The sequence below is a fragment of the Bos taurus genome, chromosome 25 (assembly GCF_002263795.3).
Source record: "Bos taurus isolate L1 Dominette 01449 registration number 42190680 breed Hereford chromosome 25, ARS-UCD2.0, whole genome shotgun sequence".
NCBI lineage: Eukaryota > Metazoa > Chordata > Mammalia > Artiodactyla > Bovidae > Bos > Bos taurus.
This window is the reverse complement of record NC_037352.1, coordinates 9,668,080-9,684,864: the sequence shown is the minus strand read 5'-3', so window position 1 is coordinate 9,684,864 and position 16,785 is coordinate 9,668,080. Positions and strand designations below refer to the sequence as shown.

The 16,785-nt window shown below is 50.3% G+C and overlaps 1 protein-coding gene across 5 annotated transcripts in view; it reads right to left on the bottom strand.

The window, feature by feature from the left end:
* The window catches only part of CLEC16A (C-type lectin domain containing 16A), a 234,824-nt gene that overhangs the window by 170,788 nt on the left and 47,251 nt on the right, over positions 1-16,785 (bottom strand). For 4 of the 5 annotated variants that reach the window (XM_059881547.1, XM_059881546.1, XM_005224670.5 and 1 more), the window contains one exon: positions 146-377. In XM_059881547.1, coding sequence (XP_059737530.1) covers positions 146-377 — 232 coding nt within the window. The remainder of the gene's footprint in view (positions 1-145; positions 378-16,785) is intronic. The other variant, XM_005224672.5, reaches the window with a different exon arrangement.

The following is a 16,785-nucleotide window of genomic DNA, read 5'->3' as shown; positions in this document are numbered from 1 at the left end:
GGGCCTGGTCACAGCTGTCGCCAAAGGCCGGGCAGTGTAGAGTGAGGCACACAGGTGTCTGGAACGACAGGCGCACCCAGGGACACACACGGGGTGCCAGACAGGACGGCCCAGCGGGCAGGCTGGCGGTGGCGCGTGCACTCACCTTCATTCTCCCCACTCGTCTTGATGCCTTTTGAACCACCCTCTGTACCTTTAGCCTTCTCGGCGTCTTCCTGGGCATCCTCGGCAGGCCCTTTCTCCTCGTCTTCCTCCTCCCCAACGTTTTTGTAGTTGGGTCTCTTTTGCACCCGCCTCTTGCCCTTGTGCTTGTTCATCTCAAGGGACCGCTCTAGTGTCTCGGTGGGTTTAATGAAACACCGAATGCTCGGCTTAGCCTGGAAAGTTGAACCAAGACAATGGACAGATTTGAACAGTGGGGTCTCACTGGCTCCTATGGAGCTGTCTGAAGGTTTCCACCCCAAGAATTTCCCTCCAATACAGCAAATTTTATGTCTTCGTTGATCATGACGGCTATTCAGTTCAGTTGCTCAGTCGTGTCTGACTCTTTGCGACCCCATGAACCGCAGCACACCAGGCCTCCCTGTCCATCACCAACTCCCACCCAAACCCACGTCCACTGAGTGGGTGATGCCATCCAATCATCTCATCCTCTGTCACCCCCTTCTCCTCCTGCCCTCAATCTTCCCCAGCATCAGGGTCTTTTCAAATGAGTCAGCTCTTCGCATCATCATTACTATTAAATAATCTAAACAATAGCACCAGCTACCATTTATTTATTGCCCACAGTCCCAAGTTACTGTGCCCTTGAGCCACACCAGCTCCACGCTTCCCAAAGGTCAGAAACACACTTTTAATACTTTGGTGGTACTTTCTATGTGCCCGATGGTGTTTTAAGGGCTCTGACTACATTACCTCACTTAACAGTTTACAAAACCCCCAGAGAATAATAGTTATGCTCAGATGAGGAAATGGAAGTTCAGAGATGTTACATGACCCACCCAAGGCCACACAGCCAGGAGGTGACAGAGCTGGGATTCAAAACCACTTACCATCTGCACAATTTATGTCTAAACCACAGCGCACTGATGTCATTGTTAACTTTCAATTTAAATATATTTATTTTAAGAGGAACTCTATATCACAACAGAAATGAAACACCACTGTGCCTTGCTAATGTAAAAATAGAAAAGAAAAAGCAAGGTGAGCTGGATATAACCAGATTGCTGGCTCTCTTTAGAAGGGGAGCCTAACAGGTATGAGCAATGAGTTAAAGCTTATTCCCAAAGGAAACCTGCCCCCAAGGAAGAGGTTTTTCCCTAAAAAGTCCAAAGGTTTTTAAGAGAAAAGAAAAAGGCCTGTGTGTCACCACAGTTCATACCCTGCATTGTGGAAACCACAGCTGTGTCTCCATCCTTACAGCAACCATGAGATACAGATTATCAATCCCATTTTACAGATGAGAAAATGAGGCCCAGAAGGGCTAGGTGACTTGCCCTAGGCTCTTCTAAAATAATAGTGCTTCACCAGGAGCTCAAACTGAGTTCCCTGCTTAGCACTCTTTAAATAGTATTTATATGCAAATGAACCAGGTCCAGGGAGCAAAGATCAAAACTCGTCCCTCATCTGTTTAGGGCAGGATTCTGATTGAAGAGTTTTTCTCTCTGCAGGGTCCAGGTGATATTCAGACATCACTTTGTCATTGAAAGACAGAAACGTTTTAAAGCAAACTTTTCCATTATCTCGATTCAGTCTATCCATCTGAATTTATCCCAAACAACCACCTACTGTGTCTTCTGGGGGCCACCATACCCTGCCAATAAGTGGAATGTGCTCTAAGAACGCAGATTAATTTCAATAATGCTCAAAACAAAACCTAATTGAAAGTTAAATTAGCATCCAAATCCAGACATTAATTTTTATTTACGTACTTTGGATTATTCATCCACGAAAACGACAGATAAAATTGAGACATGATTCAACTGTCCAGGAAACCCAGATAGTGCGTTACAGATGCCAAGAACTGAGAGCCCAGAGACGGGAGCGTTCCAGGCGCTCACCTCTTGACAGATGGCATCCATCAGAGCCCACTTAGGAACGCAGCGCTGGATGCTCCTCACCCTTTCTGGAAGGACTCAGACCTGGTAGGTCAGCGCCCCAAGATGAAGCGACTGCTTCCTCTGATGACCACTCACTCCCAGGGAATTGCATGCCGCATGCAACCGAAGCTTTCAGAAACAGAAAAGTGAGACCCCACGCAGAGCAAACCACCACTCGGTCCGAAGCTGCGAGCGGAAATTCACACAGACGGATGCAGACAGCACTCCCTGAGCTCTGGGTGGACTCAGATGTCCAGGACAACCGGCTGCACTAGGAGAAGAGGAGCGGTGCCTAAGGTCCAGGGCTGGTCAGGGTGCTGTGGACGCCAGCTGGAACCTTCGTGAGCAGTGAGGCCTCTCTCAGGTCCTGGCTCCTTGTCTAAACCATGGGGCAGTAATTCTGGCCTCCTGGAGCTAAAGGAAATAGTGGATGGAAAGCTCCTTCAGGCTTCCTGGGTGGCTCAGTGGTAAAGAAGCTGCCCGCCAATGCAGGAGACACAGGTTCGATCCCCGATCCAGGAAGATCCCTCATGCCACAGAGCAAATAAGCCTATGCACCACAACCACTGAGCCTGTGCTCTAGAGCCCGGGAACCACAACTACTGAGCCCATGTGCTGCAGCTACCGAAGTCCACGAGACTAGAGCCTGTGCTCCCCAAGAAGACACTGCAACAGGAAGCCTGCACACCGCAACTGGAGAGCAGACCTTGCTCTTCTCAACTAGAGAAAAAGCCCATGCAGTGACAAAGATTCAGCACAGCCAAAAATAAATTTTTTTTTAAAAGTCACTGGAAGCAAAAGATATTATTTTAAAAAAAAGAGAGAGAAAGTTCCTTCAGAGCTTGGCCATGCAACAAGCAACCGACAGACAGTTACCTTCCTGTTCCTGACTTCATGAAAGAAAAACAAAAAAAATCAACTGTGAAAATGAATTTAAAAACTTTCCAAGGGATCTATCTGTTTTTCTTGATCATCAGGTATTGAGGAGGGAAGAGGGGGAAGAATACTTACCAGGGAAATTTCAAACCTTTAAAACACAACCTACCCAGTAAGTAGCTGGAAATAACCTAAATGTCCATCAAAAGGGGATTGGTTGGGTAATTATGGTCTGTCTATAAAGTGGGAATCCACGTGGACATAAAAAGACTGAGGTCTTTTCATATCTAGATCTACTGATGCACAAACAGCCTCTGGATAAAAAAAATGCAAGAACTGGAAACAAAGCAGGGTCCCATTTTAGGTAAAGCTTCATGATGGTGTAAACACAACTTTTCCTGGAAAGCTGCACAGGAATATATTAGAATTTCCTGTTTGGGGAAAGAAACAAGGTGGGACAAGCACTTAAGAGTTTTTCATTTCTGTATCTTTCTGTCTGGTTTAAAATTTCTAATCATGTATGCAGGTTCACTTTTGCAAATATTCAACAAGGGTCATTTGGACATTGGAGCTGTAGATTTTATTTTCTTCTATATTTAAAAAGCCTGATTTCTTTTTGCTTAATAATTTAACAACATCAAGATCCCATAAGGGGTTCCCTGGCAGCTCAGTGGTAAAGAATTCGCCTGCTAATGCAGGAGACACAGGTTCCATCCCTGATCTGGGAAGACCCACACGCCACAGAACAATGAAGCCCGTGTGTCATAACTATGGAGGCTGTACTCCAGAGTCTGTGTTCCACAATAACAGAAGCCACCCCACTGAGAAGCCTGCACACCATAAAGAAAAACCCATGCAGCAACAAAGACCCAGCAGTCAAAAATAAGTAAAATTATTTTAAATAAAAGATCCAATCGTTACCATGGAGAAGCTGACAGTGATTGGGAAGTGTGGGCTGGGATTGGTATCATTTCTGCTGTTTCTCACAAGGGCCTCTGGCTGTCAGGCCTCCCAGGAATCTTCACGTTCCACTGGACAACTCCAGATGACCTTTCTCTCAGAAACCCCTGAGAGAAGAGCCATCTCATGCCCCAGTGAGCTCTTCCCCTAAACCAGGTGTCTGGACCAGAGCAGGGCTTGACGGGCTGCTGAATGGTGGCCTGTACCAAACTACATCCAACGTGATGGAGAGATCAAGAAGAAAACAAGAAAGTTTGGGGTGGGTGGGTGAGGGTGGATGAAGAAAGGAGCCTAAGACCTCAGTAGCTGAACTTAGTGGAAGAGCCAGCACCATGGGACCAACCAGAAGAAATGGGAAAGCCCCTTTAAGAGTCAAAAATCAGAAGGCCTTAGGGTTTATCTTCCCATAAAGAAAGCACAGCATGCATGTCTCAGAGGCAAGCCTCCTGCATACACGGTCTACATTTCCCAAAGGCTCAGGTTTCACCCACCCAGGGCTCACCTCACAGGGCTGTGGAACCCAAGCAACAGAAGGAGTGAAGTCAGGGGACCCTCCTTGCTGACTCCAAGATGCTGCCTGTACCCGAGTGGGGGATGCAGCAGGGGGGCTGTGGGCTCTGTGGCTGCATGTTTAGGCTGGCATCTGGGGTCAGAGGCAGCTGAAGGCCAGAAATGTGACTTCAAGGGTGACCTAGAGGTCTAAGTCCTCCTGAGAGCATCTGCCCCCACCTGCTGGTTAATGATACCTTCCACCAACCTGCCCGCCTCTGACCTTTGGTCCTTGCTTCAAAGTTAAATACTGGAGAAAAGTGACTCCCCCAGGGGTCAGTGATAACTAAGGCCTCTCAGGGGCTGTGGGATCTGAGAATAGGGTCTGCAAGGACAGCGAGAGGGTCAGGAGTAAGGACTGAAACCTGCAAGGCCTGTAGCTGAGTGGAGAAGGAGAGGCAGAATCACTGATGCCACAGAGGGCAAACAGAACGTCCTCCGCTAGGCTTGGGTGTGCCCCTTAGAAAGGCCCCAACACACCCCGAGCCAGAAAGACCCCGTGTGATCAACCAATCAAGGATTCCATTTACAGTTAAAAAACTGTCGACTCAAAGCATGAACATACACACCAGGTTTTCCTGAGCTGACAGATACTGACCAATGACAGTACCCAGAGCAAGGTCTGGAAGGATACACAAACTGAAAATGGTGGTTCCTTTTCAGGAAGACACTGAGGTCGGGGGGACTTTCACTTTCTACTGTAGTCGCTTCTGTATCATTCAGTTGTTTGGCAGTGCCTTAAATTAAAATGTAAAGAATGCCTTTAAAGAATGTACCTAATGCCACCAAATCGTATACTTAAAAACGGTTCATCCATCGTAATGGTACTTGCTGTAGGTATTTCACAATTGAATAAAAAAAAAAAAAAAAAAACCTTTAAAAAAGGCACCTCTGGAAGTCAGAATGGTGATTCGCTGGTGGCAGGGGTGGGGGTGGGGGTGCTGGTTATAGACTGAGGAGCTGCAGGGGACGTCAGAGGCGTTTTTCTCTTGACCTGAATCACAAGCTTCCCCCACGGTCTGAAAGTACAGCAGTCCTACGAGACCTTCCGTAAGCCAGGATGAAGCTATTAGCCTAGGACACACCTTGCTGACAGGCACACAGAGTAAACGGGGATGAAGCACGGATGCTCAGACGCAGCTCAAAGCTCCGGGCCTTGACCCCCAGGTGCCGACGGTGGTGGGGCTGCTCGGGAGGCGCGCTGCCGCTGAACAGCTGCTGCAGAACCAGCCAGCGTGCACCTTATTTTCCCTTTTCACCTTTTGTCTAAAAGTGAAAAGCCTCTTTGGGCTTCTTTCAGTCTTTTGTAGTTAGGACTTCGGTTAGAGAGAGGCAAACTTTCCAGAAGCGAGGGGCACCTGTACACATGAATGTAACCACTGGTCCAAAGCCATCAAGCAGTACAGCAAAGATCACTGCACTTTTATGCACTTTACTCATGTTATTTCTCAATTTAAAAACTGTTTACCAAGAGGATTTCCAGTGAATTCAGATTGTCGCAATGCCCTAAATGCAAGCGAGGAGCAAATTAGATGATGTGGGGAGCTGGCTTGGCGGCAGTCTCCAGCGGGGTTAAGCCCCGACGAAACCCCGGGTGCTGGGCTAGGAGCTCACAGTCCAGCAAGGAGTTGTGATGTATTGCTGTGCGTGACACAAGGATGGACACAAAACAGAGCACAGAGCACACTGGGGGCATAGAGGAAGGGGTGGGGAACCGTGCCAGGACAGGAGCAGGTGGGCGGGGTGGGGGGGTACGGGAGAGGCCTTTGTGGGGAAGGAAATGACTAGTCCGAGGCTTGAGTGTTAGCAGTTTACTGGAGCACTCGGGAGGAGACGAGAGCGTTGGGCAGGGCGGCTCCGAGCTCCGGGCAGTCACCTTTATTTCTGTCAAGGCCAGGGCCACCTGGAGCTGGTGTGCCGGTGCCGGTGATGGTGACAGTGCCCGGGGCACAGTCTGCTGGGCCAGCGATGGCCTCTCCAGCTAGCAGTTCATAGGAGGGTGTTCACGATGCTCACATCCTGGGAACAGGTGTCGGGGCCCCCACCTCGGCACAGACAACCCGCTGAGCGGGTGTTCTGGGGCTCCTCAGTGACGGAGGAGGGAGGGGAGGAGGCAGCACGGGGACGAGAGGCAGGCCAGGGAAGAAATCTGACTGAGAAGGAAAGGCGAGGGAAAGAGTCTGGAGGCTGGAAGGGGCAGGTAAGTGAAAGGGCGGGCAACATGGCCTAGAATTCTGTCTGGATCTGTGGGAGCAGTTATCGTGGTCAAGCTGCGAGAGGCACCCCCAGGCTCTCCCAGGCCTAGCCCGCTCACCTTCTGAGGAAGCAACTAGCATCCTTCTGTTCAAACAGCTCTGCTAAGGGACTTGGGAACCAGGAGACAGATTTTCCCCCCAAAAAAGGAGACAGGTCATGAGGACTAAGAAAAAACCCCACGAAACATGAGGACAGACCTGAGCCCAGATCTCAGACCCACTTGTTGGCCGAGTGAGCCTCACCCAACAAGCCTCAGTTCCCGTGTCTGAAAAACAGGGACAGCAGCAGCTCCATCACATGCTGCAGTCGGGCTGAATCGAGATGCTGAACACAAAAATGCCGGCCGGACCTCTGCCACAAAGAGGCACTCTAGAGATACTTATTCACCTTCCACCTCCTGGCAAATAGATCATTTGGATGGGAGAGCTGGTAGGGGAGAGGGGTCTAGCTTTTCAAAACCAATCAAACTGGTAACTTTCTGTTTGCTGGCTTCCTGGTTTGTGAGTGGCTGAGACTCAGCTCCCCAAAGAGCTCCTGGGCCTCTCCTGAGCCTCCAGCCTTGGGGGCTGGGCCTGCGGGATATTCAGCACAAAGGCAGGCTGAGATCCACAGGGCACTGGAGACGTCGGAGCCCTGCCCGCTGGCCCACACACCCTACCCGCGGCCTTCTCCCCTTTGGGCCTCAGTTTCCACATGCATCAAATGAGCCTCATGCTGACACTTTTCCTGCAGGGCTCTTGTGAGGTGCCCAGGGGTAGCAGCACACATTCTTGTTTTATTTTTTTTTTCAGGTAATAATAACCATTACTAACACCCAGTGAGCATAGGAAGCATGCCCAGCGATGCTCTGGGCACTTGACATATATCGATGGACTCCTTTATCCTCCAAATAACACAGGTGGGGAGGGGGCTGCTGAGGGGAGGGGTTTACCCCAGGAAGTGTAGTTTCAGCACCGCCCCCCATCACGTGCTCAATCATTCTGCTGCCAAGCTCAAGGGTCCAGCCCCACCCACAAGCACCGGGAAAGTCTTGCCGTGTGGGGCCAGCCTCTCAAAAGGTGGATGTAATGACCCTGCCGTGCCCGAGTCACACTGTCCAGAGGAGCAGGCAGCCCTGCCTGGGACAGTCCACACATCACATCACTTTTCAGGTGGCCCTCTGACCCAACGGGCGTTAGGGATGCGCATGCTTAGTCACTCAGTCATGCCCGACTCTTTGTGACCCCATGAACTGTAGCCCACCAGGCTCCAGGCAAGAGTACTGGAGTAGGTCGCCATTTTCTTCTCCAGGGGATCTTCCTGACCCAGGGATCGAACCCGCATCTCCTGGGTCTCTTGCACTGGCAGGCGGATTCTTTACTTCTGAGCCACCAGGGAAGCCACACAATGTTCAATCTTTCCCATTTCTCTCTCAGGTGCACAGAGCTCCAAATGTCATAGTGGGTAGGGTGGGGAGAGTTCACGGTGACTCGTAACCAACAGCACGTGGCTTTGCAACCAGCTGCATAGGAAGCAGGGTCGCTAATCACCACCAAGCAGCCCTACACTCATTCCAAAACGAAGTGATCAGCAAGCAAACATCAGATGGAATCAACTCCGGGGTGATGTACGGGTGTGTGTGTTATATGCCAAACCCTGAGTGACGTGGGCTGCTGAGCCAAAGCCCACACACGCGTCCAGAATGTACAACTGTGGCGACGTCAGCAGGGCTTCTGAGCAGCATCGCCGAGCTTAATGGGGAAAATAAAACCCGAGGCGGGCAAAACATGGAGAGGTAACAGGCAACTTCCATTAACAAGAGGAGCCTGGCTTTCTTCCCCACCGTTGGCCAATTATCAGCGAGTGTCGCAGCAGCCGAGGCATCACCCAAAACAGGGCCTATTTGTCTGGAATTGGAGCTCAGAGGCCTCATGCTACACGCGCGTGCACACACACACACACACACACACACACACACACGGAGCTCAGAGGCCTCACGCTGCACAGGCATGTGCACGTGCACGCACACAGCGTTGGCCTCTGTGGGAACCAGCCGGTCATGTTGAGACGGTGCTGGGACTACTTAGAAAGCAGCCTCGGGGTGCTGCCCATCCCCTGGCTCCCTACCCTGACCAACTTCTCTGTCCCTCTCAACCAAGCACTGCCTAGTCTGGCCCTCTGATGCTGCGTCTGGCACTCCATAAAGAGCTAATAAATGCTTGTAGCGTGAATTAATCCAAAGACATTAATCCTAAGATATTTATGATTAAAGAGGCATGTTCAACATTCATGCAAAATAAAATATCTTATCATCTGGTGAAACAGTGATAAACCAAGCACTTGGCTGCTATTTCTTTAGGAGGAATATCTGACTACATCTTGTTCTATTAAAAAAATAATGAATTGTGAAATAGTGGTGACTCTCAGTGGTCTGAAACATTTGGCCCAGAACCCTAATCTCATGCTAAACTGGAGACCATCACTGCAGATAGTGGCAGAAGAGCCGGAAGCAGCAGCAGCCTGGGGACTTGAGGCTGGACGCCTGCAATCGCCTGTTGACAAACTGCTGAGCACGCAGAGGGGGAAGTGACCAGGGGGCCTTGTTCTCATCAACATGCAGCCCCCCAGCCTCCATGCGAATGAAGCACACACATCCCCACCCCAGCAAAACCCAGTTTCCTGGATGGAGGACTCTGGCGCTGACCAGGATGGAATTTCCTTGCTCATTAGAGATGTGGTGCTTGCGTCCCTGTTGAGATGGGTTATTTCAAGATAACTGAAGTTTCCTGCAGGAACCATGCTAAATACCATGGACTCCCAGGTTAGGATGTTCCCACTTCCCTCTGTAAACTCCCGAGTGCTCCAATGGCTTGAAAGGTGCATCTGCTTCGGACCCTCATTCCCCACCCCACACCTCACCCCATCACACTCTGCCTCAGCACACTGCTCTCTGCTGTTCCTGACACTCCAGGCACACTCCTGCCTCAGGGCCTTTGGGCTGGCTGTGCTTTCTGGCCCAAAAGCTCTTCCCCCAGACTTCTACATGACCCACTCCCTCATTTCCTTAAAATCTGTGCTCCCCTGTCGCCTTCCCCTTGAGTGCGCCCCCAGCCCCAGCGCACATCCCCTCCCTTTTCTGCTTCACTGCAGCTGCTTTTCTTGAGCTTGTCTCACATCCGAAGACGCTCTTTGTTGTTGTTCAGTCCCTCAGTGGTGTCCAACTGAGACCCCACAGACCGCAGCACACCAGGCTTCCCTGTCCTTCACCATCTCCCAGAGCTTACTCAAACTCACGTCCATTGAGTCGGTGATGCCATCCAACCATCTCATCTTCTGCCGCCCCCTTCTCCTCCTGCCTTCAATCTTTCCCAGAATCAGGGTCTTTTCCAATGGGTTGGCTCTTTACATCAGGTGGCCAAAGTACTGGAGCTTCAGCTTCAGTCCTACCATGAATACTGAGGGTTGATTTCTTTTAGGATGGACTGGTTTGATCTTGCTGTCCAGGGGACTCTCCAGTCTTCTCTGCTCTGCTGTTCACTATAGTTTCATGGTTCCGCTCTCCTCCAAGGACAACAGAAGCTCCTGAGGTTAGGGGGTCTTTGTTTCGTTCCTGGTGTCTCTCCGGTGCCTAGAACAGTAGCTGGCACACACCCAGTAATTATGTTTTGAATGGATGAATAAACAACTTGAATCCAGCTTCAAGGAGCTCAGAATCTAGTCAAAAAACTCAAATGCCCAAAGGGACTTAATTGCTGATAAACACGAAGCCCCAGGACACAGAAGTGGGAGGCACCCTCCTCTTCCTGTCCCACCCACTATTTTCCTGATTTCAGCTGAAATCTGGAAAAAATGCAGACTAGGGGAGGTCTCCAATCAGCTGGGTGTTGGCACTGCCTCATCCCTCTGAGCCATCTCCAGCCTGGTAGCCACCCCAGCCCGTTCTGGGGCATGCTGCCAGGCAGACAGGAGAGCTAGCTCAGGGCTGAGTCACAGAGCCTCCTCCACGCCCCCTCCACCCCCGCTCTGCCCACCGTGTTTTGCCTTGTTTGTCAGCTCCTCCAGGCCGTGGCCATCCCTTCTCTGCTCCCTGGAGCAGGACTTAGCCCCTCAGATCAGTCACCCACGTGGCTACAGGCCACGTCTCCAAGAGCCTCCATGCCACGGGGCTTTGGACAGTTGAGCAGCCTCTGCTTCCACAGGAAAGAAGGGAGAGGCGACGGGTCCTACGTGGGACACGCTGCACCCTGGATTTTCTCTGCTTCTGTCACATCCCCTCGCCAACGAGTCAGTGCTGCCACACGCAGGACCCTGCAGGCAGCAGATGCACCTGGGAGCTGTAATTCTATCAAGGGGTGACGGGCTGGACCACGGCGGACCCACCAAAAGGGAGAATGCACGCGAGTCCAGTTCTTTGTGTAGGTGCTTGCAACTCAGCCAGCTAAGGCCCTTGATTTATATATTTATCAGTCTATTTTTTCCCTTTGGTGTTCCAATCCACCCTCCCAGAAGCTGATCACTTTCAGGAAGAATGTGCGTGCTCTGGTACCAGCATCGGTTGCCACGGGGGTCACAGGTAAGGTCAGGGGCACTGAAAGATGCAGGGGAACTGCAATCCCAGCTGCAGGGGGCTCTTCCACTGGATGCATTCAGTCCCCAGTGGGGGCTCCATTGCCCTCTGATTCAAGCCTGGATTAGAAGGCCAGCTGTGCAGCAATGAGCCAAGCCAGTGATGAAGGGATGCTCTGCTCCTGCAAACACACAAGCCAGAGAAGCCCAGCCGCTACTTCCTCAGCTTCAGGCTCCACGAGCCACATCCCAGCGGAGCCCTCTGCCAGCAGAGGGCCCAGCTCTCAGGGTGGATGGGCACCACGTGGAGAACCGGCGGCCAGCACTACAGGTGTGTGCTCGCTTTTCTGGATCCCCCGAGAATCATCTGGAGACCGTCCCAACTGGCTGAACTGGTGCCTACTGAGGGATGGTGGACACCCTCATTTGGGGATAAACCAGCCTCTTGTGCCCCAGAATTATGTTCCCACTCTGAATTTAGTGCCAGTCAAGCACATGAATTTAGTGCCAGTCAGTCCCTCCGCTTTAGCAATATGTGAACCGTGAACTTCCAGATGTTCAAGCTGGTTTTAGAAAAGGCAGAGGAACCAGAGATCATATTGCCAACATCCACTGGATCATGGAAAAAGCAAGAGAGTTCCAGAAAAACATCTATTTCTGCTTTATTGACTATGCCAAAGCTTTTGACTGTATGGATCACAATAAACTGCGGAAAATTCTGAAAGAGATGGGAATACCAGACCACCTGATCTGCCTCTTGAGAAACCTATATGCAGGTCAGGAAGCAACAGTTAGAACTGGACATGGAACAACAGACTGTTTCCAAATAGGAAAAGGAGTACGTCAAGGCTGTATATTGTCATCCTGCTTATTTGACTTCTATGCAGAGTACATCATGAGAAACGCTGGGCTGGAAGAAGCACAAGCTGGAATCAAGATTGCCGGGAGAAATATCAATAACCTCAGATATGTAGATGACACCACCCTTATGGCAGAAAGTGAAGAGGAACTCAAAAGCCTCTTGATGAAAGTGAAAGAGAGTGAAAAAGTTGGCTTAAAGCTCAACATTCAGAAAACTAAAATCATGGCATCTGGTCCCATCACTTCACGGCAAATAGTTGGGGAAACAGGGGAAACAGTGTCAGACTTTATTTTTGGGGGCTCCAAAATCACTGCAGATGGTGACTGCAGCCGTGAAATTAAAAGACGCTTACTCCTTGGAAGGAAAGTTATAACCAACCTAGACAGCACATTCAAAAGTAGATAAATTACTTTGCCAACAAAGGTCCATCTAGTCAAGGCTATGGTTTTTCCAGTGGTCATGTATGGATGTGAAAGTTGGACCGTGAAGAAGGCTGAGTGCCGAAGAATTGATGCTTTTGAACTGTGGTGTTGGAGAAGACTCTTGAGAGTCCCTTGGACTGCAAGGAGATCCAACCAGTCCATTCTGAAGAAGATCAGTCCTGGGTGTTCATTGGAAGGACTGATGCTGAAGCTGAAACTCCAGTACTTTGGCCACCTCATGCGAAGAGTTGACTCATTGGAAAAGACCCTGATGCTGGGAGGGATTGGGGGCAGGAGGAGAAGGGGACGACAGAGGATGAGATGGCTAGATGGCATCACCAACTCGATGGACATGAGTTTGAGTAAACTCCAGGAGTTGGTGATGGACAGGGAGGCCTGGTGTGCTGCAGTCCATGGGGTTGCAAAGAGTCGGACATGACTGAGCAACTGAACTGAACTGAACTGAGTCCTTTCGCACTTTCCAGAGAGGGACCCAGGGCCAGCTGAGCTGCAGGCCCAGCTGCACGCAGAGGCTCAGACACTAACACTACTCAGCAACGTTCAAAACTGAGCCATCATTGTTGTTGTCATCATCGTCATCATTGCCAACACCTGACCCTCTGTGCCGTGCGTCCGGTCACAGGGCTCCTCCCTTTGGGGAGCACTGAGTATGCCTCTGTGTTAATCATCCCAACAAGGGAGGTAGCAGATGCAGGGCTGTTCTGAAGCCTCAGAAACTCAGACCACTATGAAGCCAGCATCTGATAGTTGGGCCCTGATGTGTGCTAGGCTTTGGAATAAACACTTTGTTATTCAGTTGCACAGTAGTATTTGACTCCCTAGTGACCCCATGGACTACAGCACGCCAGGCTTCCCTGTCCTTCACTATTTCCCGGAGTTTGCTCAAACTCTTGTCCATTAAGTCAATGATGCCATTCAACCATCTCATCCTCTGTTGTCCCCTTCTCCTGTCTTTGCTCTTTCCCAGCATCAGGGTCTTTTCCAATGAGTTGGCTCTTCGCATCAGGTGGCCAAAGGACTGGAGCTTCAGCTTTAGCATCAGTCCTTCCAATGAGCACTCTACAGAGCTTAGCAGGTTCCAGTCCGTGGGGTCGCAAAGAGTCGGACGTGACTGAGCGACTGAGCATGTGCTGCGTTTAATCCTCTCTGCAAAGGCTCGGTTGTTATTCTGATTGGAAGGTGAGGACATGGAAACCCAGAGAGGTGGATGAACTTGCCCCAGACACACCTAGTAAGGCGAGGAGTCAGGATGGAGGGGCCCAGGCAGCCCAGCTCAGAGTCCACTGCACCAGACAGAACGGGGAACTGCCCCGAGCAAAGAGAAGGCGCCCTGTGAGGGTCAGGTTCTGAGAGTCAGGAAGAACATCACAGGAGCCCCTGTGACCCTGCCACCAGGTTACCCACTGAGCCACTTGGGGCTGCGGTGGACCTCAGGCATCTCCAGCCAGTCCCGGGACAGCACAGGCGACACAGGTGTCTCCAAGACAGGATCCCCTGTCCTCGCCGGGCTGGGGAGCCCAGTGAGGAGGAGGGGCGTGTCTTTCCTGGGTACCAGCGCATCTCTCTCAGGGAATGGATGAATGAATGCAAAAACCAAGGAAGCAATTCCACAAAAACCCAGGATGAAAAAAGTCCCTTCAAAAACAAAAAAGTACCTACAGGTAATGATGCACATCCCATAATCTAATCTGTATGTTCATTTTGCAAAAGTAATGAGATGCTGGCGGTTTCAGAATGAGTGTTCTCTTACCCTTTTTTCCCCGACAAGAAAACTATCTGCTCTGCGTAGCCAGAGTTATCCCTTCGCAGGGACCATATGGTTTTAATGCACAGATGAATTCCAATTAGACGTCTATCTAAGCATGCTGATGTGTTTTCAATTTAACCCTAAATTACAGACTTTTCAAGTAACTCTGCTCTCCCCTCTGCTTCTCTCTCTTCAATTTTGGTTTGGTTTTGTGAAAGGTCTGCTGGTAAAATGAAGCAATACCAGTAACTTATCTAACAAATTACGGGAAGGAGAAAGTAGGTTAAAAAAGACCAAGAAACTTAAAACAAGTATGATCAAACCACATCCGAGTCAGGCAGGAAACAAAAGGAGTCTGTTCTTGCTTGGAGGGAAGAGAGGTAAATCTCACCAGGACTATTGTCAAACAAGTTGATGAGAGAAGCCCTTCCCGATTTTCAACAGCAGTCGTCAAAATACAACAGACTTCGATTTCGCACTCAGGGAAAGGTAATAACCGGAAGCAGAAGGCTGACACTTTCACTTGGGCTGGTGAGTCTTCACACACGCAAAAGCGTTTCATTTTTAGTTCAGGTGTCTCTGCCAGGAGCACCGTGTGTCTATCACAATGGAGGCGGGAGAAGAGAAGGCTGTTGGGAAAATGAACAAATCTTGGAGATGATCCTGCTGATCGGAGGTTCAACTAAATTGGGAATCCGAAGCTGAGAGGTTGTCAGCAACTTCCATGCCATTTGCTTTTGCTCTAATTGCAAATGCCACGTACCGATGTGAATATCCTGCTTTGTGACACTGTCCTAGTGTTTTGCAAGACATCATCCCTGGGGAAACTAGGGAAAGGGTAACAGATTGCTATAGTTTATTTCCTGCAACTGCATGTCAATCAATTTCAATGAAAAGCCCTGTAAACCCAAGCACCCCAACAGTCTCTGGGCTCACCTCTTGGAACGCTAAGTCTAACTGCAGTTAGCGGTGATCTTGGGGTCTGGAAATCATGTGACAGAAGGAAGTCTGAAGGAACCCACTACATTCTCATCTGTTATTAACATAACTGTAGTGTGAGTTACCAGCTGGCTGTGTGGGGACTGGACAAATCTGATGGTCGACACAGGACTCGTCTGATGGGGGCAGGGGGTGGCCTCTGAGGAGCTTCTTACAGGAACACAGGCACAACTGGGACCAGATCTTCAGACTGTTAAGACCATCCTGAAATCTGGATTTTTATGTGAAACCTCCCAAATTTTAGAGTTGGCAGGCGATTCATAAATTTTTCTGACACTGTGAAGACCAAACCAAACAGTTCTGAGGGCCAGCCTGCAACCTGTAGACACCTTACGTCTATCTTCTCCCCATCCTCACCACAGCTTTCCGAGTGGGGCTGACATTCGCTGTTCTCTAAATGGGGTATAATGACTTTCCCAGGGCAACCCCAAGGCTGCAGGGGTCCTCAACGGCCCCGCCTGGAGACCCTGCTGACTCTTCACTCGCTGTCCTGTAACTTGCATTCACTCAGCAAAAGAGAGTTTAAGAAAGCTGCAAGAAATCTCTCCAGTGGTATCAACAGTATTAGCACTGTCAGCTCCACGTTCTCCAGCCCACGTGTTGTCACATCATGGACCACGAGGGGAGTCCTTTCTGTTCAACTCTTCACCCTCATCACTTCCAAGTTAAATCCTCTCATCAAACACTACTCCTGCCCTTTGGAGCATTTCCAAGACCTGAAATAGTAGCCTTGTTTGTAAGTTTTATCAACGTTCTGCCCCTCCTACGAAATCATAAAGCCCCGGCATGGCAGGGGCTATTTAGGTTTTGTATATTACCAGAACTAGCACAACTCCTGAACTAAAGAAAGGGTGCAATAAATACTTCTTGAACGAACTGAAGAAGGACAGGCCAGACAGGGGCCATGAAAAGACCTCATTCAATTCAGCTGAACTAATGCCACCACCAATGAGGATAGAGGTTTCTGGAAACCTTTTCAGAGGTTCTGATTTCCCTTAAAGAGCACAGTGGCCCGGCCAAGACACTGCAAACCAGGAAAACCAGAAGGGCAGGGGCCTCGTGTAACTGCACTCCACGGAGTTCTGACCCTTCACGCTCCAGGACCACACTCCGCCCACTCACTCAGATATGACAACAGAGTTGACTGCCCAAGGGTAAGCCCGGCCCCATCACCGGTGTGCCGACTGCCTGAGAACAGGGCTGCAGAGACAGGGCCTTTATGTGAGCACTGCTCATCTCAGACACTCACAAGACTCAATAGCAGATAAGATGCCTGCTCCGAACAGGTAAGACCTTGGACGAGAGAGAACCGGGAGCAAGGGCCTTCTCGGCACAAACGTGCAGGGAAAGCACAGGGCTCTCTGGCGACCAAGCGAGAGGTGCCAAAACAGAGTGAGCAGGACGGGAGCGGGGAAGGCGGGCCAGACACAGGGCCAAGCAGGGAAAGCC